At 34.4% G+C, this 27,170-nt stretch overlaps 3 protein-coding genes across 7 annotated transcripts; 2 read left to right on the forward strand and 1 right to left on the reverse strand.

Annotated features, from left to right (window-relative positions):
* On the forward strand, positions 1–25,557 carry LOC129803432 (uncharacterized). 5 transcript variants are annotated; one of them, XM_055849992.1, is made up of 6 exons: positions 12,564–12,704; positions 12,982–13,329; positions 20,304–20,504; positions 20,574–20,900; positions 20,961–21,198; positions 24,801–25,557. In XM_055849992.1, exons 2-6 carry the CDS (start codon positions 13,174–13,176, stop codon positions 24,989–24,991), a joined length of 1,113 nt encoding a protein of 370 aa, XP_055705967.1. In that variant the 5' UTR covers positions 12,564–12,704; positions 12,982–13,173; the 3' UTR covers positions 24,992–25,557. The 5 variants fall into 5 exon arrangements, with proteins under 5 accessions (XP_055705969.1, XP_055705967.1, XP_055705970.1 ...); XM_055849995.1 differs by having other exon boundaries at positions 12,982–13,293; XM_055849994.1 differs by lacking the exons at positions 12,564–12,704; positions 12,982–13,329 and adding an exon at positions 1–201.
* Positions 2,500–9,718, forward strand: LOC129803434 (glutathione S-transferase). Its single transcript, XM_055849999.1, has 4 exons — positions 2,500–2,617; positions 3,185–3,356; positions 8,989–9,156; positions 9,227–9,718. The coding sequence occupies exons 2-4, from the start codon at positions 3,224–3,226 to the stop codon at positions 9,535–9,537; spliced, it is 612 nt and encodes a 203-aa protein (XP_055705974.1). The 5' UTR covers positions 2,500–2,617; positions 3,185–3,223; the 3' UTR covers positions 9,538–9,718.
* LOC129803433 (enoyl-CoA hydratase domain-containing protein 3, mitochondrial) lies at positions 25,542–26,698 on the reverse strand. The gene is made up of 4 exons (XM_055849997.1): positions 26,464–26,698; positions 26,263–26,401; positions 26,013–26,203; positions 25,542–25,957 (listed from the first exon to the last, which is right to left on the reverse strand). The coding sequence occupies exons 1-4, from the start codon at positions 26,580–26,582 to the stop codon at positions 25,576–25,578; spliced, it is 831 nt and encodes a 276-aa protein (XP_055705972.1). The 5' UTR covers positions 26,583–26,698; the 3' UTR covers positions 25,542–25,575.
* Between the last annotated feature and the right edge of the window lie 472 nt (positions 26,699–27,170).

Below are 27,170 nucleotides of genomic sequence, written 5' to 3' on the forward strand. Positions count from 1 at the left end.
TATGAGAATATATGGGATGTGTTAGTTGAACTAATTCGACCCTGGAGATCGTTGATATAGTGAAAGAGCTTCGTCATGTCGAAGGCAAATATCCAGTATATGGTGGCAACTGAAACAGGGGAGACCAACACAGTCAAGTGTCATGGGAAGAAAGAAGTGCTTCCCGGAGGGTGGAGTGTGCAGCCAATACACGATCTACGGGTAAGTTAATGAGGAAGACTGAGAGAGTGGTTAAAGTGAAATTCCACTGGTGTTGTACGGATAGGAGAAGATAGGGCAATTTCCTAAAGGGGCAGATTAAATTTTCACGGCTTTTTCCATCTTCGTTAAAGGAATCGGTTAAATTCTTCTTACTATTAATGAAATAGTTTTAAGGCCTAAAAAATATTATGAAATTAATAACATCATTAATATTTTTTGTTGAAGTTTTGTAATTGATTTCATGAAATTACTTGAAAACGGGTTTCTTTAAAAAAATGGAAATATTGTAAATATTTATCGAAGTATAATAGTTTTATAATAGTTAAGGGAGAAGTGCCCATGCGTCACACGATCCCAAACTTCGTAATGACTAAAATTTACTTATGTTTCTCAATAAATATGACTCCGCAATATAGTTTAAAATCTGGGCAACTTCCCCTAGTTTTTAAATAATATACAGTGGTGGCAAAAATAATAGGACCGCCCTTGCTAAGCCTATTTTTTTTAACTCTTGTAATTTTTTATTCCAATGCGTTGAAATGATTTTGATGTAGAAATGTTCAAATGATATCCATACGTCGAATAAGAGTTGTTTTGCCCATTAGAGATCTCTATTTTGACATGTATTACGTGAATAGTGATAATCTGTTCGGACAATAAAATATAGGACCACTTTTATTTATAGTAATAAACTCAAATTTATTTTAACTATTTAAAATAATACTAAAATTTTAGTGTAATGTCAATAATTATTTAGGGACTTGACGATCAATTTTCCAAGTTTGGATAAAGGAAACTATGAGAAATTGGAGCAAATATAGAACTTTCTCGTTAGAGGTTCTATTAGATTTTTGAGGCTACGAAAGCATATGGAATGATCGTGAATATCATAGCTTAAATTACGAAAATCAATCATCCATAACACAATATAATGTTTACGTAAACATAAGACTCGGAATTTTGGCTGCCAACTATTCCACGGGCCAATAGTATTAAGAAAACAACAGCAATTCAAGATTTTCAAATGGTTCAATATGTCGATATAAGTCTAGCACATCATCGTAAGGTATTCTATAGGAAAATTATGGTTGAAAATGTCCTCAGATAAGTCCTGACTGAGTTAGAAATAGATTTTGAACAACAGAGTTACTTTGAAGGACGAACATGATGATGCAGTTAAACCACATACTTAAACCTTTATGGCTTTCAGACTGGATACTTAGGCAAGTTTCCGAATATATTTAAATACTGAATACCAAGCAATCTCGGTGGTTTTTGAAAATTTGAGAGGCCATTTGCCTTTAATATCTAATCTTAATTCAAAATCTTCCCAAAAATCTTGTCTGATAAGAAATTATTAAGGTTAGCCAGATAGATAAACCTAGGTCTGACTGAAGCCTTACCCTAAAACCCGGTTAGATGATTTCTTTGACAATTATGCATTTTATGTAGAGGCTACATTTTAGGTAAATGATAAATCTTTAAGTCTAAAATTTACCTTTAATATCTAATCTTAATTCAAAATCTTCCCAAAATCCTAGTCTGATAAGAAATTATAAAGATTAAGCCAGATAGATAAACCTAGGTCTGACTGAAGCCTTAACCTGAAACCCGATTAGATGATTTTTTTGACAATTCTGCATTTTATTTATAGGTAACACTTTAGGTAAATGATAAATCTTTAAGTCCTAAATCTCCGTGAGAAGTAGGTCCACCATCTTATGACCGGTATTAATTATTTTCCTTGAAACTTGCTCATTGCGATCATTGAAGCAAATGAGAAATTTTATTTTTATTGGAAAAAATGCGAAATATATCAAATAAACAACATTCTGTATTAAAAAAAAACATTTAAAACTCACTAATGTTTTTTTTATATACAGAGGAATTACGTCATTCAAAATTCGGTTTTTACTACATGGAAATAACGTACTTTGGTTTATTAGAAATGTTTAAAAACATATAATTTATTAATTTACTATAACATTTAGACCTAAGGTTTAAGCAAATAACTCAACTTATCTAATTACTCTTCATGATTTTTTTTAATCCTAAAAAAAACTGATAAAATTGTTTTTATTGAGAACATCGGGATTTTTATAAATTAAGCAATAAATTTTCAGTCTGAAATCCGTGTAATATACTTATTTAATCCATTTCTATAAGAAACAAATATTAAATATAAGGTTATAATTTTATTTGCCTATTTATGATCTCAAGTTTAACTGTCGCAAATTTTTATTAAAAAATTCATGTAACCAATTGCCCTGTTGTCCCCTATACAAACATCGATAAACCGGCTCGACATCGCCTCGTGCTCGGCCGGCATATAAAAAGACGCGCCGGGTGATTTCTCACCTAGTCCACTTGTGAGGTTCGTCAGCTCGCGATATCGTGATATCCGGCCCATCTTCAGGTAAGGTGGTTAGAAAATTTGTGGAATTTTTTGTTTTTGGAAAATCACGTGAAAAGCTTTCAGGGAATTTTCTAGAATTCCAAAGTGACTGTTCAAAGTGATCCTTCTACGATCTTGGAGTGATCTTCATGTGATCAATGATTTTTTTGTGAAGTGGTGCTAAATTTCATAAAGCGTAATTCTGTGATAAAAAAAAAAGTTAATAGAAATGGACGACTGTAGTTTGTGACAAACAGTTGAAATTATTTTTTCTTTTTAAGAAAAAGTTGAATAAGAGAGAAAAATTGACGGATGTAGATCACTCCGAACAACGCCCACTTCTTCAGAGTCATTGAAGCAAAGACATAGAGACGTTCTATTGATGTGGGCAAAAAAAGCAGTGATTATTGGAATTTTCTTGGCGCCACAGAAGCCATATAGAAAAAAATCGCGATCACTTTGCATTAAAAATTGCGCCAACACATACGATCGCGATCTTCAACCATATTTAGTCAACATTTGCTATTGTTAATCCATTCATCCGGACTTATCCATTTTCTCATTCTCATATTCTCTTGTACATTGCAGATTCAGTGAACAGGATAGTGAGAGAGGAAGATCCCAAATATGCCCAACTACAAAGTGATCTACTTCAATGTTAAGGCTCTGGCCGAGCCACTGCGTTTCCTCCTGGCCTATGGTGGCATTGAATTTGAGGATTTGCGTGTATCACGCGAAGAATGGCCCACCCTCAAGTCCTGTAAGTATTATTGCTTCTCATCCAATGCATAGAGCATACAATAGATTTTTTTTTGTCAATGATCGAGAGCCCACTTTTGGTGATTGAGCATCAATGACACAGTCACCCCAATCGAACACCCAGAAATAACCTGTGGTACTTTCGAGGGGGCCTATCAATTGATTGTCGCGATTTTCGAGTGATTTCTAATAATACTTCCAATTGTGTGACCCACATTCATGCATTCAATGCATGCCACAATTTCTTTTTCATCTGTAGCATCAAGATCGTCTCACGATCACCAGCAATTGAGACATGATCTTCTTATACTTTCCCGCCCAAGAAATCATCATCGATCCTCATTCAACTTTCTCCCACATCCATCCAATTTACAATTATCTGAAAATTCTATAATATTTCCCAGAACCTCCTCAACTGCCAATCATCAATTTACACTTGGTGGAAAAATAATCTCTTACTCATTACATAATAAAGTCTAAGATATTGATAATGAAATTGAAGAGCATTGCTCAGCAAAATACAATATTTAACATGTTTATCGCAATGATTAACAACATGAGGGCTATCATTGTGAAATTATAATGAAAAGAGTTCGAACAGTTAAAAGTGATACAGAAGAAGTGTTGAAAAAAATTCTCAAAAAATCAACATTTTATGCGTTATCACAAGCAGCTTTTTATTTACTTTCAGTCCACGACTGAAGAGATAAAAGATATTTTTCTTCTGTTTAAATAAACAACATTTCTATTTAATTAGTATTCTAGTGTTTGGCTATTCACCATATTGTACTTACAAAAAGAATGTGGAAAAAAAAGTCTAACACAGTGAAGTCCAATTGAAACACAGCCAATTGAAAAGTATTTAGAATTTAATTGACCATAAATTCGCGTGATAAGAATACATGGTAAAATAAACCATGCAAAAAACAAGAATATGGAAAAAAATACTTACTTGGTGTTGTACTCAAAAGAATAAATTAATCAATCAGGGTTTTAAAAGCTTAAAATACCAAATGCTTTTAATTTTTCGTTCAAAAACTGTATTATTTAATCGTCTTATTTTCTTTAAATTTCCAACGAACACCATAATGCTAATCGATTCCAATTCAGCTGCAAACATATGTATTTTCAGCTGAATTCTGCTAAAATAACACTCGCGAGGCAGTGCCATTTCCATACATTTGGTTAGCACGTTTTGTTCGAGTACTGCTGACCGGTCAGCATATTTTTCTAATCGATTCAACAAAACTATGCTGAAAACGCTGCTCTTTTCAGCTAACTGGTGTTCGCTGGGTTACTGCATTACTATACTTTGAATTTAGGTTTTTATTTGAAAATATCAAAAATTATTATAACATAGGGTGTCCCATAAATTACGCAAGATTTAAATGAAATAAAAAACACATTTTTTCTCAATTACATTTTTTTTCTAAATTAAAAAATAAAGTATATAAGATAGGGTTTATGTATTAAATACCGCATCCAGTAATTAACCTGCATGGCTTCGCTGATGGCATATGAATCCTTTCGTCTAAGGTTTTCATGATCTTTTTGGACAAATGTGGCTAAATTTCGATAATTCAGGGTTAAAAGTCCTCTTTTAATGCACAGAGGTGGATGTAAGCCTATTGACTTAGGCTTGTGACTTCAAATAACCGAATAAAAAATGTAATGGTCTAAAATTACATGACCCAATGGACCAATTCGGATCACCAATGGAGAAAATCACAATCAGGAAATGTGTTATGCAGGAATTGAATTATTTCATAGGCTATATGGCATGTCACACTATCCTGCTAAATCCACCACATGTCTTCAATATTAATGAATTCATAATTAATTAATTATTAATGAACAAATCCTTCGATTTATGCTTCATAAACTCGGTTATCATGTCGCGATATCGAGCGTCAGTAAAAGTAACGCTTGATCAGCTTTATTTTTGGATAATATACTGATACGATATTATTAATCATTTTAAGGTCTTGTTCTTGGATGGCAAGTGTATCTAGCACCCCCAATTAATTCAATTCTGTGAATTTTTGAATTAGACCCTTTATAGTTGACGAAGTTAAGTCAATTTTCTGACCAATTCTCGAACCAAATTATTTAATTAGTTTTGAAATATTTTTTTAACAACAAAAAAGGGTTGGTCTGTCATTTAGTGATAGATTTTTAATAACCCTATGAACTGTCACGTAGTATTTTTATTATTCGTTGGGAACCTTTATTTCAGAAACGCCGCTCAATTTAAATCTTGCGTGATTTCTTTGACACCCTATACTTGTAAAATAATTCAGCATCAATCTTTTTTTTTAATTTAGTGCTAAAGGTAAAAACATAGTGATATATTATGGCAAATTGACAACCATTGACAGTTACCCTGTTTTAAGCTTTTCAATTAATATTTGTGAAAAGAATTAAAGAACTATTTCACCAATTTCGTGAAATTTCATTATTTTCTGGAATAAAAACAAATTCATCTGAATAACAGTTTTTTCATAAAATTAATTAATCTTTCTGCATATTAATCGGGATAGTGAACAGTGAGCATTGATGAAATGAAATTATCAAGATACATGTTCAATATACCAAAATACTTTACGTATTTCCTAAATCGTAAACAAAAGAATTTTAATATACTTCAAAAACAAATCTAAGAAAAATTATTTGTTACTTAAAAATTCTTCACAGTCTTTAGCAACAATTTTAAAAAATTGTGGGACGTTCTAACAGGTGTTATGATTAATAATTTAAAATCCATTTACCAGAGGCGAAATACAGTATCGGTCAAAAGTTTCTTGACAAATTTATATTCGAGAAATCAGGTGGGAAAAATTATTTAAAAAAAAAATATTTTGTTATTTTTCTTTTCACAAAAGACTTGCCTGTAATCCATATATATCTATGCATTTAAAAAAAAAACTGATTTTATATCATATCATAGATAATTGTCTTTCAAAAGATGTTCAAATTTTATCGTCCAAAAGTTTCTTGACACATTTCAAAAAATTACTCAAATGATCAAATACGTGCCTCCAACAATATATTATTCTTTTATATTATGAAGTTCCGACATTTGAGAGGAAAATTAGGGAATTTGAACATCTCTAAAGTTTTCAATGGTAAATGTATGCACATTAAAATGATGATAAAAGGAAATAATGTATTTTTTGTTAATTTATAAAAAAAAGTAACCCGTAACTATAAACCGTAAACCCTAAAACGAAATTGGTTTAAGTAGAATTAAGTTCCCCAGTATTCAATTAATGGTCTGATATCATTTCAAAATCTAAAAGGCTATTTTATCGGATTAGAAACGTGCCCTATAAATTCAAAACACAATATAAAATTTAAGGCCAAAAATTTTATTTATTATGCTTAATGCTCTGAACTGCTCTAATATCTCAAAAGACGATTTTTAAAAAAAAAATATTAATGAAAATCGTATTTTATGGGCAAATGGCATATCAGACATTGTAAAATCATTACAATTGCTTGTTATTTAGATATTCAAAACCATTTGGAACTATTACTAATACGGGCTTTAGATCTAAAGTTTAGCCAAATGACTTAGTTTCCTCTAATTTCTCATAATACAATTTTTTAGGAAAGTTTTAAATTGGAATAGAATATTAACTCTTTCCGGACCACAACATATCCAGCGAACGAATTTCAGTAAAACTCACTTTATTGTAAGTCTTACTGGTCAAATATGATACTTTTGTAGAGAAAGAATTTTCTCCGCCTCTGGGAAATTGGAAAACTCATGGGAACTCTCGTCCCCTAAAGAACGCAAAAGATAGAAACTCGGACAAACTTCAATTTTCCAAAAGCCAATATTATCAATTTTGTGAATTATTTTTTCATGTCAAATGACTCCTTTACAATGTTGATCACTAAAACAAGAAGAATTATTGACCAGTATCTTGTGGGATGTCCAGGAAGTGCTGAAAAGGACACCCAGCTCCTGCTTGCCAACAGATTCCTCAAAATATTTCACAGAATAACACTTTAACACACATTTCTCTCAACAGGATGTTATTGCAGACACATTAAGCTTTCTCAAGAGCCAAAACAAACACTTCCTGGACAATCAGAATTCACCAAAATCTGGAAGAATAGGAAAAACTTCCCCGAAAGCAATCTTTTTCGCTGCCAAATGTCAAAATTATCGGCCATATTGGCAAAAATTTCGCTCCCGCTTGAATTTTCTTACAAGGTTGGTGTCAAAAAGCAAATAACGGGCATTGGCGGGATAACCTGACATTTGACCTCTAGATTTTTGGGGACGAGAATTCCCATCAACTTTGAACAAGTTTTTTGAAAATTTATGAAAAAATTGTTTTTCGAATTTATGTAATCTGTAATTGATAGTTATCATACTTATTGGCCCCGAGAGGTTTTTCCTTATTCGGGTCTAGAAATATGAAAAAAGTCACAATATGTGCAAGGAAGCAGAAAATCGAAAATTCACGATTTTTGACCAAGAATATCTTAGCTCAGGAGTTAATTGGGATCCTGCAAAAAATATCCTAGATTTGGACATCCTTATAGTTTGTAATCATCCACAAGAATCGGAATTTTATCGATTCTAAATAGTCTAAAAAAAATATTTTTTCCATGGGTACCCAGAGTCCCAAAGGAGACGAAAGAGTTAAGGCTAAATGACCATATAGGAGAAAGTGCCCATACTTTGCACGGTCCCAAGCTTTACAATGACTAAATTTTTCTTATGTTTCTGAATAGGAAAAATTCTATGTTTCTGGTGTTTTCCCATCAGTCTATTTCCATACCCGAAGCAAGGAATAAAGGAGGAGAAGATCAAATATCAAAATACCGTGTTTTAACTTCTTATAACAAAAGCCATTAAAATTGTTTGTTTGTTTTTTTAGAAACTCAGTTATTTCGGGAACTAGGCTTAATCTCCAGTCTGAACTATGCACAATATGCTAGACATATATACGACATTACCCGATTTCATTGCCATTAATTTTTCACTATGTCGTCTCTCGACTTAAGCCATAAGTTTGTCTAGATCATAAATTTTTAGTCTTATGGAATCTACACAGAAAAAGAAATTTTCGTCAAATATTTCTTTCAATTTTACAGTTTAATAATACACTGAGAAAAAAGGGGGTGCGATTAACTTTTTTTCCTTGTAAATTTAACACTTTTTAGGTGTAAAAATATATCAATATTTTTTATGTTAATTTTACACCATTTTAAGTGTAAAATTAAAATGAAAAAGGGTAACTTTAACCCATAAAACACCTAAAAAGCATAATATTTACACCGATTTCGGATCAATACTGCAGGGTAAAATAAACATTTCCGGAATGTTATTTTAACTTTTTCAGATTTCTCTCAGTGTACACTGGCACTGTTCAACACCATTTTGTCCCTTGTTCTTCCAAGTTTAAATACCCTTTACAAGAATTAAAAAAAAAAAAACAAAAATAAATACTTTAAAAACCACTGTCATTAAATATCCAAAAGAACAAAAAGATATTCTACTCACCTGACCGGAAAATTGTTGGCTGTTGTGTGGTTGTTGTAGCTATAAATTGAAAATTCAAGATTATCAACAGAGAAGTTGAAGTATTTGTCTAATAATCACGATCTTTCTGCAGCCATGCCGATGGGTCAGATGCCCGTGCTAGAAGTGGATGGACGACGAGTTCACCAGAGCATTTCGATGGCACGCTACCTGGCGAAGCAAGTCGGGCTCGTTGGTGCTGACGCGTGGGAGGATCTGCAAATTGACATTGTGGTGGATACAATCAATGACTTCCGCCTCAGTAAGTTTATCTTAGAAGTTCAAAAATTCAAATAAGAAAAATCCCTAATAAATCTAATATCCTTTTACAGAAATTGCTGTTGTATCTTATGAGCCTGATGATGATGTGAAGGAGAAGAAGCTGGTCACACTCAACAACGAAGTCATTCCCTTCTACCTGGAAAAGTTGGATGCCATTGCCAGGGAGAACAAGGGACACTTTGCATTGGGTAAACTCACATGGGCTGACCTCTACTTTGCCGGCATCCTCGACTACCTCAACTACATGACCAAGACCGACCTCACTGAGAAATATCCCAACCTCAAGGCTGTCGTGGACAATGTGTTGGGCATTGAGAGCATCAAGGCTTGGGTTGAGAAACGACCTGTTACTGAAGTTTAAACTCTTCAGATCTCTCATTCATACTAAAACAAAAATCAATCCCGGCGCATTTGATCGCCAATCACACCTACATCCCCCTGCACCTCAAACTATCCCCTATTTTTACGAATAACATCACTCTCTGTAATTTTTTTTGCCGGAAGGAAATAAAGGCCTTTCTTTCAGTTTTCGGTGCTAAAAATCTGACTTGTTTTATTTTCATTTTCACATTTTGACAGTGTTTGTCGGTCCGATGAGGAGCAGCCTGAACTTTGTAGGTTATCAAACCATTCCTCCTCTTCATTTTATGGACCCAGCTCCAATGTATTCCCATGTTTTTGCCAACATTTCGCACGAAAAGATTAAGTTGCTTCTCGAAAAGCTCAAGCACTTTCTTTTCCTTCTTCTTGTGCTGAATTCCAGGCTTTTGGTCACTTCCTCCTGGCTTCTAAGCAACAGTTTTGACTTCCTTGAACCGAAGTATAATCTTCCGGACAGTGGAGCGGAACACTTCTCGGTCAATTTCACGATCTCAGCATAACTCACATTTGGATTTTTCTGATTATTGTCAGAAAAAGATATGGCAAAGCGTCCCAGCTTTGCGGAATGCTCAAACTCACGAGATAGAGCTCACCGTGAATTAGTTTTTTTGCATGATCTTTTGGTATTACTGATGTAATAGAGATCAAATCGATTCATAAGTCACAAAAGCATTTGAAAATCAAAAAATCGGTACTTAATCGACTCATAACCGATGAAGACCGATGCGGCGGGGTTCGAAATTTTAATGCCTCTCCAAAAACTTCAAATTTAACTAAATGGGGTGAAAAATTACCCTTCCAAAGTGGTTGACATTTGACCTTCAATAATTCAAAATAGCGAATTTTCCGGTCATAGGTATGTTTGGGCGAAATGTTCGCCTGGACTACTTCTAAAACATATCCGGAAATCATTGAAAAAGCTTGGGACAATTTTGAGAAAAACCGAAAAAAAACATCGTTTTTACGGAATGTTAATAATAGGTATTGTAAAATTATTCAAAAATCGGTACTTAACCGGTTCATTACCGATGAAGACCGATGCAGATCGGTTAGAAATTACAATACATTTACAATAAATTCAAATTTAACCAAATAGGTTGAAAAATCAGCCTTCCAAAGTGGTTGACCTTTGACTTTCAATAATTCAAAATGGCGAATTTTCCGGTCATAGGTATGTTTGGGCGAAATGTTCGCTTGGGCTACCTCTAAAACGTATCCGAAAATCATTGAAATAGTTTGGGCCAATTTTGAGAAAAGCCAAAAAACATGGTTTGTGGAAAGGTTAGAGGGAGCTGGGGAGGAGTAAAAAAACGTCGAGAGATTTTCTTTTTTTTTATTGAAGTCATCGAAGACTGTAAGTCGATTTCTCCTACCGTTTAAGCTACGGAACAGTGACAAATTGAAGAAAAAAAATACGATTATATAACTGCTCTCTTTTTGAGTTCGAGCAGTAAAATGTAAAGATTAAGGGCACAATCACATTGACAGTAAAATGCTCACCGTAGCTTTACCATATTTTGTTAATTTACGCATTTTCATTGCAATTTTTACGCAAATTTTCCATTACCGTATTACCTTATCTCATACTCGGTGGCACTAGGTGAAAATTACACAAGAAAATTGAAGAAATAAAACGAAAATGCGATAAACGGTGAGCAAAAAAAACTGTACGATTAATTTCTTGTACAGATTTTTTTGCTCACCGTTTATCGCATTTTCGTTTTACTTCTTTAATGTTCTTATATAATTTTCACCTAGAGCCACCGAGTATGAGATAAGGTAATACGGTAATGGAAAATTTGCGAATTGCAATGAAAATGTGTAAATTAACGAAATACGATAAGCATTTTACTGTCAATATGATTCTGCCCTTAATCTTTGCATGCTCTCCATCTTTTTGCAGTTACTCAGTCAACACTCAATATAATTTAACAAGATTTTCATCACCAAAAGATATCTCATTAAATTCTCCTCAAACGACATTGTAGAAAAAAACAAAATCCAAAGCCTATTGCGATTGACTTCATTTCAAGCGTTGACCGAAATTGTTCATATACACGCTTTACCCCTAAATGTATGCATTTTTTCGATGCGGTAAATTTTAAATGCGTAACTAGAGTTGGTAAATTTTAAGAAATTTCATGAATTTCCGCCTAAAGTAGATTGCGACTGCTGTGAAATTTCTGAAATTTTACCATCTCTATGCGTAACTTATGAATCATTAACACTTAAAATAGCCCAAGAAATTGGCGCCAACATTTATTTTGCATATTTTACGGCGTTTCCGCAGCTTATTGAAAAGAGGTCTCCTGAAAGTATGCAAAATTTCTGTATGCATGAAGCCGTTTCACGCACTTTTTTCTCTCCCGAAAATATGCATAATCCCGGGACCCCTGTAAGTAAAATTTTTCAAAGAAATCTAGGAAAATTATAAAGTGTTCGAAGCCAGAGTACGAAGACTGAAAGCCTTCCCCTATTTTCTAAGAAAATAATTTTTTGTACAAGGTGTAAGTATTGTGTGTAGTAACAGTCTTAGTTCACTTTTTTCTGAGTGTATAATCCAACAATCATTTGACTCTTCTAGAAAATCGGTTGGAATATCGACTTGATATTGTATATTCTAGCAAAATCTTTTGTAAAACTATCGTCTTTACTACGAGAATCACTAGCAAGGACACCCCTTTTTGTATTGGCGGGGAAATTTCCCTCAAAATATCAGGCCCTTCTAAATGTTATCCTGCACAGATGATGGTAACACAGACTGCCTCAAAAATTGCTTGCCAATTCAATTCCTGCAATCTTCCCTAAGGATACAATATCCTCAATCCCCTCTATATTGCTACAAATGAGTGTTGAATGAAAAAGAGGGAAGAATTTCGAAGGGAAGAAACATATAGTTGAATAGAAGGTTTGTGGCATCTGCTGTAGGCTTGTTGGTATACTCGTTTGAGGAAGTGTTCATGTCCTTTCGAATGGAATTTCCCGGTGAAAATTTTCCCATGCAAAATGGTCGGAAAATTTCCCTCAATGGCGCCTCACCACGCATTCAGCTGGAAGTGTTTCTATCGAAATTTCGCGAGTGAAGCCCATTTCCTGTGAGGACGTTTTTAGTGTTTATATCAAATATCCTTTTCAAGTGGAATTCAGGTGAGAAATTGCAAGAGGTTTTGAGGATGTCCATTCGGGTGATTTGTGGGGGTGATTGTCGCGTGTGTTTTTCCGCAGTGATTTTTCTTCTGCATTGTTAAACCGTGAAAGGTGTCAGGAAATTTTCGCGTGTTTGTCCTCATAACATATTTTTAATTCCAATCTCGTGATGATTTTTCCGCGAATGATGCTGCCCTGGGTGGCAGAATTGGCATTTTTTGGGGTCATTTTGATGGTGCAGTGATCACTGAAGGACACACTGTGTGACTCCTTGCAGGAGGAACACCCCCTTTGGTGAAAGAGAGAGAAAGAGAGAGAGAGAGAGAGTGGTGCAACTTGGAGGCGGAAGGAGGAAGCAACAACAACAACAACAATCAAAAAAAAAGGAGGACAGTAAGGAGAAAAGTCGTTGGGTGGCGCGTGAGAAATTGCCTGCACACGGTGATGGGGGTTGGAACCCCCGCGAGAAATGCAACAACCCCGGTACATGCCATCGGTTTCTGATCTGTACGGGACGGATGAGATAGAATTTCTCCTGGAAGAAATACGAGACTTAGAACCGGCCTGCTGTCAGCTCGAAGATATTCAGGTACACGATGATGACGATTGTGTAGAAAATTCACACGTGAGTATTGCACTTTCACTCTCTAATTTTCGTTCTTTTTTTTTACCATCAACATACACCTTCAACCACCCATTTCTACCCACCCCCAAACACCCTTCACTATTCGCACTGTGGCTGAGGACTTCAGGGAATACCACTCACCACGTGAAAAGAAAAACACATGGGGCAGGAAAAAGTTATTAAAGCAAAGCCCTGAAAAGCGAAAGTCAGCTGAAACATTTTTTTTTTCCTTTTTTTTCTGCCTATTCTCTATACATTCATGACCACCCTTTTCTCTCTATACACCACCCCCCGGTTCTGCAGGAGCAATTAGGTTAATTAGAAAGAGTAGAAAAGTTCCTATTTACGCTGCTATTGATCGATTTTTGATGCCCTCAACTCTCACTCTCCCTCCCCCCAGGAAAGTGACATACAAAATTGCCTCTATTCGCATTTTCCTTAAGCTATGCTATATCTATTAATAGTTTATATCTAATATATTGTTACAAGGTATTATTTTTTATAATTGAAAAATTTATATGAATGTTGTTCTTTAGATAGTTGGCATACTTGCAAACAAAATACTTGCATTGTCAGACATTAAAGAAAGAAAAAGAAAAGATCTTTAATTAAATGGGATTTAAATGTGAAAATTAAGTTAAAAAATAGTGTATATATGGTTATTCAATTTAGTATTAATTGGTGTCTTATAATTACACATATTTTCTTGAGATTGTAAAAATAAATGTATATAAAAATACAAAAATATTTTTTCATTGTTTATCTCAAGATTCTATGAATTGGATAATATTGAGTTAAAAAATTAAAACGGCCTAATTTTATGTTTGAAAGAATGAAAAAATTAAAAATAATTTTAAATAAAATATAATGCTTTATATAGAATTGTTTATAACTTATTCTTGAATTTCGATCATGTAAAAGAACAATGTAATATTAATAATAATATTTTTTAATTAATCCTAAAAAAATTATAAATTTCTACATTTCGCTAGTAAATATTTTTACGATTTCAATATCAAATTTCAACTTGAAGGGAGCTATTTAATAAGCAAAGGTTACATGAAGGTCTAAGAAATAACTTTTGCAAGAAAGGGACAGATAATCCTAACCGGCTTATGTAGGTGAGATTCTTAACGTGAGCTAACTCGGAGTGCATGCAAATTCGATTTAGAGCTGAAGTTGGGAGACGCCATTCAGTTATCTTGAATCAAATTCGTGAAATTATACAAATTTTGTATTTAAACCAAAATATCAAGGATTTGGATGAACTGACAGAAAAGTGTTATATGGGTGAAATGTAGACCAGAATGTTCTCTATAATTTTTCCATAGAACATGATCTCATCGATTACTCAGAAGCCAAGATAATCGAGGTTTTTTGTTTCTTAACTCGTTTTTTCATCCAGAGTGCCCCAAGTAGTCATTTGTTGAACTTCAACTATATCAAAGAATTGTTGTATTTTGTGGGACTTTCCATTTAAAACCCTATTTTAAGTGTCTTGGTGGAGTAGAGGCAGTCCAATTGGCATCTGAGTGATTTCAAAGCGTTATTATGGGAAAAATCAATTTTTTCACACTTAAACGGCAAAATCGGAGTGATAGCGTAGTCTGAGCGGAAAATGATGTATGGACGAAATTTAGAGACAAATGTCCTCTACAATTATGTCGAAGTAATCATCAAAATCGGTTCAGCGACAGTCGAGATAATTGAGGTTATGTGATATTGAAATTGGTTTTTCGACTGTGGCGCCCCTGGTGTTGGTCCCACGAAGTTCAAATATTCTAGAAAGTTGTAGCATTTGGTGAGATCTTTCTTTTAAGCCCTCATTCATCAAAATCGGTCACATAGAACCGGAGATATGATTTTTTGAATTTCGTGAACTTTGACCCCTCATATCTCCGGTTCTATTGAAACCACAGCGCACATACGCACCATTTTGGAAACGTCCTAGACTGGGCTACAACATACTAAAATTTCATTAACTTGCACAATGCCGTTTTTGAGAAAAGTGACTTTGAATTTCGATGAATTTTGACGCTATCACAGCGCCACCTGTGGTGACTTTTTGAACTTCCATCTGAAAGTGCTCATCGAGACGAAACCAAAAAGGTAAAATTTAGGTCGATATGTTAATTAGAACCGGAGATAGAGGCCGGTCAATGTTCGAACTTTGACCCCTTATAGCTCGGGTCAGGGGTTATGGATCGACTTAAGGTTTTTTTTGTTTGATAGGTATAATCAACGGCTACAACATACGAAAATTTCAGCCCGATTGCATAAGGAATTTTTGAGTTATTTAACTTTTAAGATTTAAAAATTTTCTTTTTAATAATAGCGCCCCTAGCGGTGGTTTTATGAACTTGCGATGTTAGAAGAGGAAGTGGCATTTCACGAGGGCTTTCCAAAAAGTCCTCATTTTTTAAATTCTGACAATTAGAACCGGAGTTATGGCCATTTTAAGAAATTTTTTTTGGACCCTTATAGCTCGGGTCAGGGGGGTCGGGGGACCTTAAGTTTGGTATTGATGGAAAGCTCTAAGGCCCAGCTATAACATACTAAAATTTGAGCCCGCTCGATGCCATAGGGGCGGAGCTATTGAGAAAACAAAAAAAGGGGGGTCTTCAAAATGGCGGAAGGAGGGGTGGGGGGTGGGGGGTCAATGCACCAAGTTGCAATTTTCACCCGATATATAATCTTTGCCGAAAACCGCAAGTCGATATCTTTTTTAGTTTAGGAGCTATTAAGCTCCAAAGAGCGGCCGGCCGGCCGGCCGGCCGGCCGGGAACGTAACTTAGCCCCCCATATATTCGTGATCAGGAAGTGGCGAAACACATTTTGGCCAAGTTTGAGCGCGATCGGAGGACATGAAATTTTGTTAGGATTATAGTAGGTGAGATTGTTAAGAATCTCACCTAATATTCCACGCAATTCATGCTTATTTTAGAAAAAACAGCCCTAAAATAAAGCTTATTTACATATCGTGTTAATGTAAACTATTTAAGATTTTAAGCATCGTGTGTCAATTTCAAAAGTACCATAAAGACATCTACACACTAGAGCAAGTTATGTCCATATTTCACAGTTTTTCCTACACAAGCATAGGCAATTTGTTTCAATGTGGACATAAAGAACAATAGGCAAGAATGTATGGAAGCTGCTCCAACCCTTCACCTAAGGTGAGACTAGGCCCATTTTGTAGGTGTTGGTATATGATTTAAAAATAACCGAAACCCTTGGGTTTTGGAAAGGACTGCCAGTCCTTGGAAAATTAACGATATCCTTCAAAAAAGTTAAAACTTTGACTATTCATTTCCCAAAAACGGCTTAACCGATCTTAATGAAATTCGGGTCAAAGTTAATGTGAAAACTAAGCCTTTAACCCTTTAACAACGAGGCACTTTTTACGGACTGAAAATCAACAATAAAAATTAAACTGGTAAACATAAGCAATGATAAGTCTTACATCTACCCTTGGAAAGTCCAACAGAGTCTGATTCGGTGTATTTTGTGCTTCTATGAACGATAGGGACAAAAATTGCCCAAAAATTTAAGTAATTTTTCTGACAATACCAATAAATAATATTTTTCGTTTTAATGAAAAATATTACGTATGAGTATTGTAGTTTTTATCACCAAAAGGGTTTTGCGTAAAAAAAATTGGAAGTATAAAAAATAAATAAAATCAATTACAAATTTGAGAATTTAAAAATTCGCCATTTTTTAGCTAAAATATTTACTAGGGGAAGGTCGTCTGCCTTCAAACGAAAAATGGAGTTCCAAATTAAAGATTTTTTTCTGAAGAATCCACAAAATGGATTTTATTTTCTACTACACCAAAAAAATCTCTTGTTCATTCGGCGTATATGATTACCTCATTTAGCACTTGCAAGTCCTCAGTTTTTCCTTCTGAGGAAATTAAAAAAGTGATGTCGATTTGTATGAAGGCAGCTGGCATAGTCTGCCTTCAAACGCGAGGCAGCTGCCTTTAAATGTTTTTTTTTTTTCACTGAGAATATTGAATCAATAAAACTAAATGGGCTATAAATGATTAGGTTGAAGCCTAACGCACTCACTAAAATTATCACTGCAGTCAAAAGACATTACACAATAACTTTTCTTCACATTTTTCTGAAGCACTGTTTTGCACTTGAAAATTTGGAAGAAAAAGCCATTGAAGTTGAAAATTGTCAACTTGAAACATCCCGGCCGGAGCAAGAAAGCAGGTTATAAGTATTTGTATGACGTTCGTCAAAGAAAAGTAGGAGTTCGATTTCACATGTTTTGATGTATGGAAAGATAGGATTTAAAGGCACACGACATTAGCATTTAAAGGCTGCTGCAGGGTGATATTTGCAAATTTTTGCCACCCACAAAAATTGTGTCATCTGAACCAAAATGTATTAACAGAAATATTAAGCCTGATTAACCTTCTATGTGTCACAATGGAAGATTTATTTGTAAAATGATTTTTACTATGAAAAATCACATGATTTGTGGAACATCAAAATTATAGTTTAGAGCTCATTTTCATTTTTTTTTTATCTAACATCTAGGAAATAGGAGCTAGGCTCTCCATTTTTTGATGATTTGCGAGGATGATGGATAGCTACCTAATAGTTAATAGAATATAATTTATGCTTTTGAGAACAACGAAAAAATCGCAACATTTGAAGGCTGCTGCATTTAAAGGCAGACGACTTTCCCCTACATAGCAAATAACTAGAGGCTTGTAAAAAAATATTCTAGATTCCCTCAACCTTTTACTTTACAATTACGTAAAGACATAAGAAAAAAAATAACTTTGGGTAGTCAGGAAAAATTATTTTCTTTATGGGACACCGGTGTTCCAATCGTCCTTAAAGGGTTAAATATGTATTTTTAGATTTTCCGTCTGACTACACCATCTGGTAGGGTAAAGTGGTACAAGTTGGACAATAGTACAATTTGGACAGGGCTTTTTGTCTTGATAAATTTAGTACTTCATTTTTATTTGTATATTTTTAATGCTTTAGTGTTATAATTTGGTTCCTTGTGCTTATAAAAAATCAGTACTGTATTTATCAAGAAAAAATCCCTGTCCAACTTGTACTGGCGAATTGTCCAACTTGTAACACTAATTCCAAATTATATCACTTTACCCTAGCTCCAATATAAACTTATCACATTTTAAAGCCAGAATATTACAGGACAATAAATGGAAACTTTTATCGTATGATTGGAAACCATTGGCATTTTCGGAGTCTATCCTGTATCTTGAACATATCTCCCAAAGAAACATAGTCTATCACGTCAAACTTCTGAGATATCTTAAAGTAAAAATTCTTAAGAATTCTGTTAGTGCCAAAAGAACGATTTCTAAAGGCGAACTCAAGGAACATTTTCCTAGAAGAAACCTATCCATTTTCCCTATCCATTTTCCTTGTAATTTCCAAGTTCTTTCCATATATATTCTCAAATGTCCTTTAATTTCGTCAAAAGGATTGCTTGTACGACATTGTCCTTAAAAAGAGAGTTAAAGTTACTGAAGATCATACGGTTAAGAAGGTATCGCTAAAAAAATTACCGAAAAAATTAAAGTGTAATGGTTTTATTAAAATATTTTTAGTCCGAACTTATTAGTCAAAGTTTTTTTAATAACGGTATCTTTTAGGACTCTGCGAGCGCCAAAGGATTCAACTATTTTTTCAAGGAGAATATTTCAGTATAGGAGGCATTTCCCTGCACACAATCCTTACTATTAATTTGAAGAATATTCAAGAATTTTTCTAAAGAAAAATTTGGAAAATTACAGGAAAATGAAGATATAAGAATTCAGTTTGTTCTAGGACAATCTTCCTTAAGATCTCCTTTATAAATTGTTTTGTTTTTTTTTGCCACCAACTAGGTAAGACAGTTATTGTAAAAAAGAAGTTTTGTAAAATAATTCAACCCATTTCTTAAACATAGATTTTATGTTCTAATACTTTTCCTACATATTTTTGGAGTTGATCCCGGAATAAAGGTTATTACCTTTGGCAATACTTATTCGATGATATAGGTCTCATTCGTGGCGAAAAGTTGAACTGCTGTGCACATTGTCATTTTAGGTAGTATACTGTGTTAAATTTTATTTTAAGACACTGGTCTTTATCAACCAAAATCGAATGCTCTGCATACGAAAAATTTAGTTTCCTTAATATGTATCCGAAACAAAATTACAAAAGTGTAAAAAAAACAAAATGAAAAAAACGAAGATTCTCGATACCCTAAATAATACACTATTAAAATCCCTTTAAACCGAGATATTTATATTTGAAATAAAAATCTCCCATTGAGCTTTACCGAAAAACAACATATCGTTTGATGCATAACATTTTCTTGGAATGTATTCATTACAAAATGTTAGATTGTTAAAAAATCTAGTTGTTCGACTTATATTCTGAGTTGTCGATACGGCAAGTTTTCATTATAGCAAATTTTACTAAGTTAGACGTTAGACCATTCATGAATGATCATATTTATTACAAATTTTGCATATGCCCCTGATAGCTTCGTGCCCAAAAACTTCATTGTTATGTTATAAAAAATTTCTAAGATCGCATTTTCTTGTAAAATTTTATCGTTACGCAGAAACCGCAAAATTAAATAGCTCCCTTTTATAATAAAATGCTTGCTTTTAGACATGTTTCATACAAAATTGATTATTTAAGCTTCATAAATTTAGCTTTATGGTTTTCTTTAAAGCATCTTTGAAATTAAATAAAACATTCTTTATCAATAAATTTAAAACGTTTTTTGAAAATGCTTTTCAGCATGCTGTTTTATCTCATAATCCAATTTCATTGAATCATTCGTAGAGAAATATTCTAATCTTTATATTAACAGAGGGATAACTGGAAGAATCCTGAGAATTTCTTTGTGACTTCACCACAAAGATTCTCAGAAGTGTAGTAAGATTAAAGTGATAATGTGAAGTATTTCTTGTACACTTTCAGGACTTTGAAATAGCTGGCAGCAGAGCCGGAGAATTGTCTATATCTCTCGAGTCACCGCTCGGCACAGTGACTTCGTGGGATTCACACGCTCAATACCGCGCCAGGCTGGGAAACATGCAGGTGCCCTGGGGAGGAGTTCAGCTGCACTGCGATACGACGCACCTCAAAACTCCCACGGGAATCGTGCGCATCCTGCTTGTGGTAAGTCCCTTGGGATACCTACTTCAAAGGAAATGTCTTATTAAGTCTTCTTTTCAAAAATTTCTTCAGGTTTCCTCGGCCATTTGCCTGGCGTGTGAGTGTTCAGCAGGAACTGTCCAAGTTGGTCTGTTCCTGCTTCCGTTGATCGGCCGATTGCGTCTGATGGTGTTCTGTGCACTATTTTCCCTCCTCCTCACGTGCTTGATGCTCTTCTTGGACATCTCCCACATCGCCCTCGTGCTCCCCTTCAACTGGGCCCGTGTCAATGCCTGGGTCTACCTAAGCATCGGGCTCATCTTTATCCTGGGATCATCCCTACTTCTACACATGGTTCTTTTCGCCGAGGCCTTTATCTGGGTACCACGGCATACTAAAGATACCCTTTTTGTCTCTGCCGTGAGTTTATTTTTTTGTATTTTGTACAAAAATATAGATTAACAAGCCTTATTTTTGCAGATTATCGGATATGTGTGCGCCTTGGAGGCCTTCCTTCTTTCCGCCTTCACGCAGTGCCCGTCCAAATATCGCCAAGTGCCGGATGACCCGAGCGAGGCACTAGATCGCGAATTGAGTCCACTTAGCACATCCGAAGTGCCCAATCACACCCACACTGATGGTCCCAATTCCCACAATTCCCTCCTAAAGGCCACGACGCCCACTGCGTCCATCTGCAACCAAAAGCCTTACATACCCGGTGAGTTTCACGCATATTCCTAAAATCTAACCACTATAGGGAGTTCCGCTTTGAAAGAATTTTTCGGGACTGAAAAAAAGTTCACGAATTAACTCCACTGACACGGTGAAATTGCATATTTGCAGGGGATATCTTTGGGATAAATTATGTAAACACCGTGATGTATGCAAGATATTTTCGGCAGCAATTTTTCAGCCTATTTTCAGTGCAAACGGTTCATAAGAAATGTATTTCAAATTTACCGCGTGCGCGTGAAAAATATTTGCTTACATTTAGGAGCATTTCAAAAATTATTTTATAAATTAGCTCCCAAGAATAGGCAATTCATATGAACTTCTTTCAGTCCGTTTCCTTTCAAGCCGGAACTCCTTGTATTTGGAAAGTTGTCTCCAAAAAAATTAAATTTTGTAATAAGATTTTAACCCTTTTATCGCACTTTACATCAAAATTTTATGACGATTCATATTAATTGTCCCTAAAACGAGTTTAGATATGATGTTTTGGGCTTTCATTCAATAATGATGTATACTCTTTAACTTTGATTTCCTTAAGGAAGAAATGCCAAGTTTTAGTTCATTTTAGTTCTAAATTCACAAAATTAATGGGAAACTATAATTTAAAGAATTTTTGTGGGCAAACTAATGTTAATAGCCATAAAACTTTAATACATACTGCAATAGGAAGGTAAGGCAAAGCCTGATTTATAAAAAAAAATCGTTCTTGAAAAAGGGGAAGTCTTTCAGGTTCGCGCACGCTTTGCGTTTCATGGCAATTTTTTTAACTTTTAATCTCAAGTCATAATATTTCCTGATAAAATTAGATCAGATTCATTGAAGGAATATGGCAAAATACCTATGAAGTGTTCGTAGCCAGAGTGTATGCGAAGACTGAAAGCCTTCCCCTACACAAAATTCTCGTCCAACATTTTTTTTTATCTATAGAATTATCCAACAAAATATGTCTAACATTCGTAACTTAACATTTTAATATTCGTACCTTCCTCTAGAACCCCATTTCACCATAAATCAGGTCTCCATTACTATCTCTTTTAATAGTTTCCTTACAATAATCTTATACAAAACAGCATCTCTATTTGCCAAGAATAAATTTAGTACATTCTTATGCTAAATTGCAATTGAAATGTATCCAATACGTTTTTTCTGTTCTTTTTTAAATAATTTAACTCAACAATTTAATTGGTCATACATAAAGTAAGAGCAGTGAACTCTCAGAGTTTTTCTTCTAATATGACCATAACACTACCACCTAGCCTTTCTCCACCACAGCGTGATGGAGAATTATTATTCGTGATTATTTTCCCGTCTAAATATTATTACCTATAACCTAGAATGGTAAGAAAGTAGATGTGAAATTCAAGAACGAAAGCAAACAAATCCGGGTACTGTATATAACCATTAATTTAGCCATGGAAATTCCAATTATCTCGTACAACAGACCATTTCCTCTTAACCCAAGACACTTTTAGCACTTCTGTCTGAACAGAGAAGCTAAACTTAACCTCCTAACGTAACAAATATAAGAACCCAACCTTTATTTTGTCTCAGACCACACAGACAATATTTAGACTGATTACTATTGCATGTTATGAAGCTATAATATCGTATCTCTGATTAGAAGAGAGGAAAGTGTGTTAGATTATAAAAAGATGGTGTGATGTACAAGATAATTGACATAGTCTTCTATAGTTTGAACTCTACAGAGAGAAAATTTAAATACCTTAAGCTTTTCTGTATGATTTCTAATGATAGTGTTGACCAACATTTTATTCATAATACCATAAAAGGCCAAATTCTTCTAAAATTCAAATTTCCTAATGAACTTTGCTAAAAGAAAAAGTTATTTGACAAGCTTAGCAATTTCTAAAACCCCTGAAACGGTTCTAAATGGAAATGCATCCATAAAATAGGCCAATTGAATTTTTTGTTTCATGAAAAAAAAATAATTCTATGCCGTCTTGTACTAAGTTTAAATTTTTTAACTTTTTTTTTAAATCGTGCTAAACCACTACATGACCAAACAGTGCTAGCGAAGAAATTTAGCAAAGTAGACGAACAGTGTCGATTTCGTGCACTTCGCGAATTCTTTTGCTCACTATTTTTTAATTGCTTTTCCTGGTGCTCGATTATAAGAAGATATTGTTATTTAGGAATTTTAGTACGTTTATGTGAAGAAAAATCTTTGCGTGACGCTGAGGCCTTAAGTTTTATCCTTCGTGGAATCCCGTCCGTTGAAGCAAAAGTTCCTATATAAATTTTACTGCCAACAATATGATAGTTACAACATACACTAAAACTAATTTAAAGGTTATTAGTGTAGAGAAGTAGTAAAACAATTTAAAAAACTCAGCTAAAAAAACATAAATCAAAAAGTAAAGTAAAAACAATATAGGGAGAAATTGAGCTACATAGATATGATATTTTTTCGCTTATTTTTAAGGAAAGCAGGGCCTTACCATAATTTAGTTTCTTCAATTTATTTCCACATTTCCTTTTAGAGCTAAATTAAATTATATTATATTAAAGGCCAGTTTACTTTAGAAATATGCGAATAAATAATAATATAGTATATAAATTTTTCCACAATGCACCCTAATTATATTTTTTTAATCACTTCGATGTGCCTTGTCAAACCATATGGCTATTTTTTTACGTTAAAAGGTCTTGTGGAGAATTATATATCGAGTCAGAAATTTAAAAATTTAATATTAACCTAGATAAAATACCAATGCCGGCCAAAATCTCGAATGCCAAAATCCCAAAAGCCAAAATCCCGAAAAACCAAAATGCCGAAAAACCAAAATCCCGAAAAACCGAAATCCCGAATGGGCCAAAATCCCGAAAGTCAAAATCCCGAAAGGCAAAATCCCGAATGAGTCAAGATCCTGAATGGGTAGAAATTCTGAATGGGTCAAAATTCCGAAAAGCCAAACTCCCGAAATCTAAACATCCTGAAAGTCAAAATCCTCGGATTTTGTCTTTCTGGAGAATTTTTTTTTTAAATCCTCCTGTAATTTTTTGGCGAGGATTTTTTTAAGTCCTCGGATTTTGGCTTTTCGGGGTTTTGATCCATTCGGGTTTCGGCCCATTCAGGATTTTGACTTTTCGGAATTTTAGCTTTCAGGATTTTGGCTATACGGAAGTTCGAACTATTCCGGATTTTGACTTTGCGGGGTTTTGTCTTACGGGATTTTGACTCTTTCGGGATTTCGGCAATTCGGGATTTCGAACTATTCAGGATTTTGGCTTTCGGGATATTTACTTCTGGGATTTTGGCGTTCGGAATTTTGGCTCCTGGGATTTTGGCTTTCGGAACCCATTTTTTGACCGCAACCCAGTTTTTTCTTGATACATATTCCTTTACTAAATGTGATCCTACCTATGGCACATTTTAATACATTGTCTTAAATCCCATATTTCCTGAAAAAAAAATAAAGTCGGATTCATTACAGGGATATGGGAAAAATGAAGTGTTCGAAGCTAGAGTGTATGCGAAGCCTGAAATCCTTCCCCTTTACTATACTGAAAAACAATTTTTAAATATTTCGAAACTAATGTTAAATGTATGTTTTCTATCTCCTACAGCCAAACGTCCAGATCAGGCTTTCAACAAAGCCCCGACGCTGGGTAATCCCCAAAAGTCGAGTAATCGGAATCGCCAAGGTTACCATTATCAACCAATTGCGTCCACATCCCAACAGAGTCCAACTTTTGTCCTCGACAACTCGATCCCCGGATCGTCAGTCAAGTCGAAATCCAATAATTCTAGTGCGTGATAATTTATGTGCAAATTGAACACTCAACATGGAGTTATTTGTAAGTTTAATGAAGATGGTTCTCCCCATTCTTCCCCCGCCCCCCCAAATAGTGAATTGCTGAGAGTTTTTTTTCGGGTAGAATTGAGACGACGAGAAAAATGTATAATCGAGTAAAATATATATACATATATATCACTTTTAAATGTAAACTAACAAAAAATGAAACTTGACAGGTAACGTTAGTTAAATTTCGAAATTGCGCAGTCACTCACTGTTTAATTCCTTCCTGCAAGGAACACAATAAAAGCGCAACGAAGACATTATTTGTATTTTAAAACAGGAAAAAAAGAGAGAAAATAGTTTAGGGGAGTTAAAGAAAAAAAAACAATCTGAAATATTTCTTCATTATATAAAAAAAAAATTGATTTCATTTTTCAAAGTCCACACTTAATGTAACAACTTTTTAGTCACCTCTAGGGAAAAAAAAGAATTGTAAATTAAAAGTGGAAGAAATCGTGTAAAATCCTCTATATATGAATGTCCCAATGAGACGCGAAATAAAGCAGAATTTGAAAAAAAAAAAACGATAACATTTTTATTTATCAACCCTCATGCGTCCATATAGGTTTTCTCTTCTCAACAAAACTCCTTACACCTTCCTGCCCATCTGGTTCAGACAAATTCCTAACCATCACCTCACCAGCAGCCTCAAAAGCTTCCTTGGTGCCCATTTCGACTTGTTGATGGAAAAATTTCTTCCCAAGAGCAATCACAGAACGACTTTTAGATGAAATAGCCTGACAAATTCTGTCTACTTCTGCATCAAGCTCTTCCGGAGGCACCACAGAACTCACTAAACCACAACTGAGAGCTTCCTGGGCAGAAATTGGGAGTCCTGTAAATAACATCTGAGCAGCTTTCATTCGAGAAACTTTCCTAACGACTGCAACTCCTGGTGTTGAGCAGAAAACTCCAAATGTTGCCCTGAAAAACATCAGTCTCTAATCTGTAATTTCTACGAGGATAACAGATTCCCTACCCTGGAGTTGAAAAGGAACTCTTGGAGGAACAAATGACCATATCACAATTGGCAATCAACTGGCATCCAGCAGCTGCTGCCAAGCCATTTACTTTCCCAATTACCGGTACTGGAGCCTCAATCATAGCCATCATGAGCTTATTGCAAACATTAAAGACTTCCCTATGAACTTCCTCACCCTTTTCTGGAGCCTGGAATTTTTAATCCACATTACAAAAAAGGAAAAATAAAGATAAGGCAGTTTTCCTACCAATTCCTTAAGATTATGTCCAGCAGAAAACACCGGACTCTCCACTGAGGATAGCACAATGACCCTCAGAGATTTATCTTCCAGATTATGTGTTAGATCACCTAAAATATCATTCATCATTTCCAGAGATAGGGAATTCCTACAAACAACCAATTAATTTAAAAAGGAACCTAAATAATAATATAGAAATCTTCCTATTACCTAGTTTTGGGATTATTCAGCACAATATTCCTGACACCATCTTTCTCAGAACATAAAGTAAGCTTGCTCCTGGCACTTGATGAAAACTGCCGGAGATTTGTGGCAAAAATGCGAAACATCACAGAAAAATTTTGAGTTATTATTTAGAAATGATCTTTTTCTTGGATCAACAAGTCTCTTAGTCTTGTAATTTTAATCACAAACTTATCATATCAAAACCAACTCTGTTGATAAACTCGCGCTCTCGAATTTAGGGTTGAGTAATAATGCAATCAAATGGAAATGATTAATATTTTTTTAACCTATTTTTAATTAAAATGGAGCCTTTATCGTGATACAATTTAGCTGCACAAACAGATTGAGAAGCTAAATCACATTTTAATATAGCTCAGTTTCACTTAAACATAGGAGAAAAATCTCAATTTCAATGGTGCCCCACTTCCTCCTAATATAACCGTTAAAAGAGTGCTACAGAATAATAACTTCTACAGTCGCAAACCCCAGGAAGATAAAGGGGGTCCCAGTATTATGCATATTTTCAGACCGAAGAAAATCGCTCACTCCTACGGCGTTATCACACTTCCACATCAAAATTTTAATGTGATTCACATTAATTGTCGCTTGTGAGCGTCCAAATATGTTATTTGTGGCTTTGAGTCATTAAATATTTGGGTTTTTTCTATTTATTGATAAAGAAATGGACTTGA

Source organism: Phlebotomus papatasi, chromosome 2 (genome assembly GCF_024763615.1).
Source record: "Phlebotomus papatasi isolate M1 chromosome 2, Ppap_2.1, whole genome shotgun sequence".
Classification (NCBI taxonomy): Eukaryota; Metazoa; Arthropoda; class Insecta; order Diptera; family Psychodidae; genus Phlebotomus; species Phlebotomus papatasi.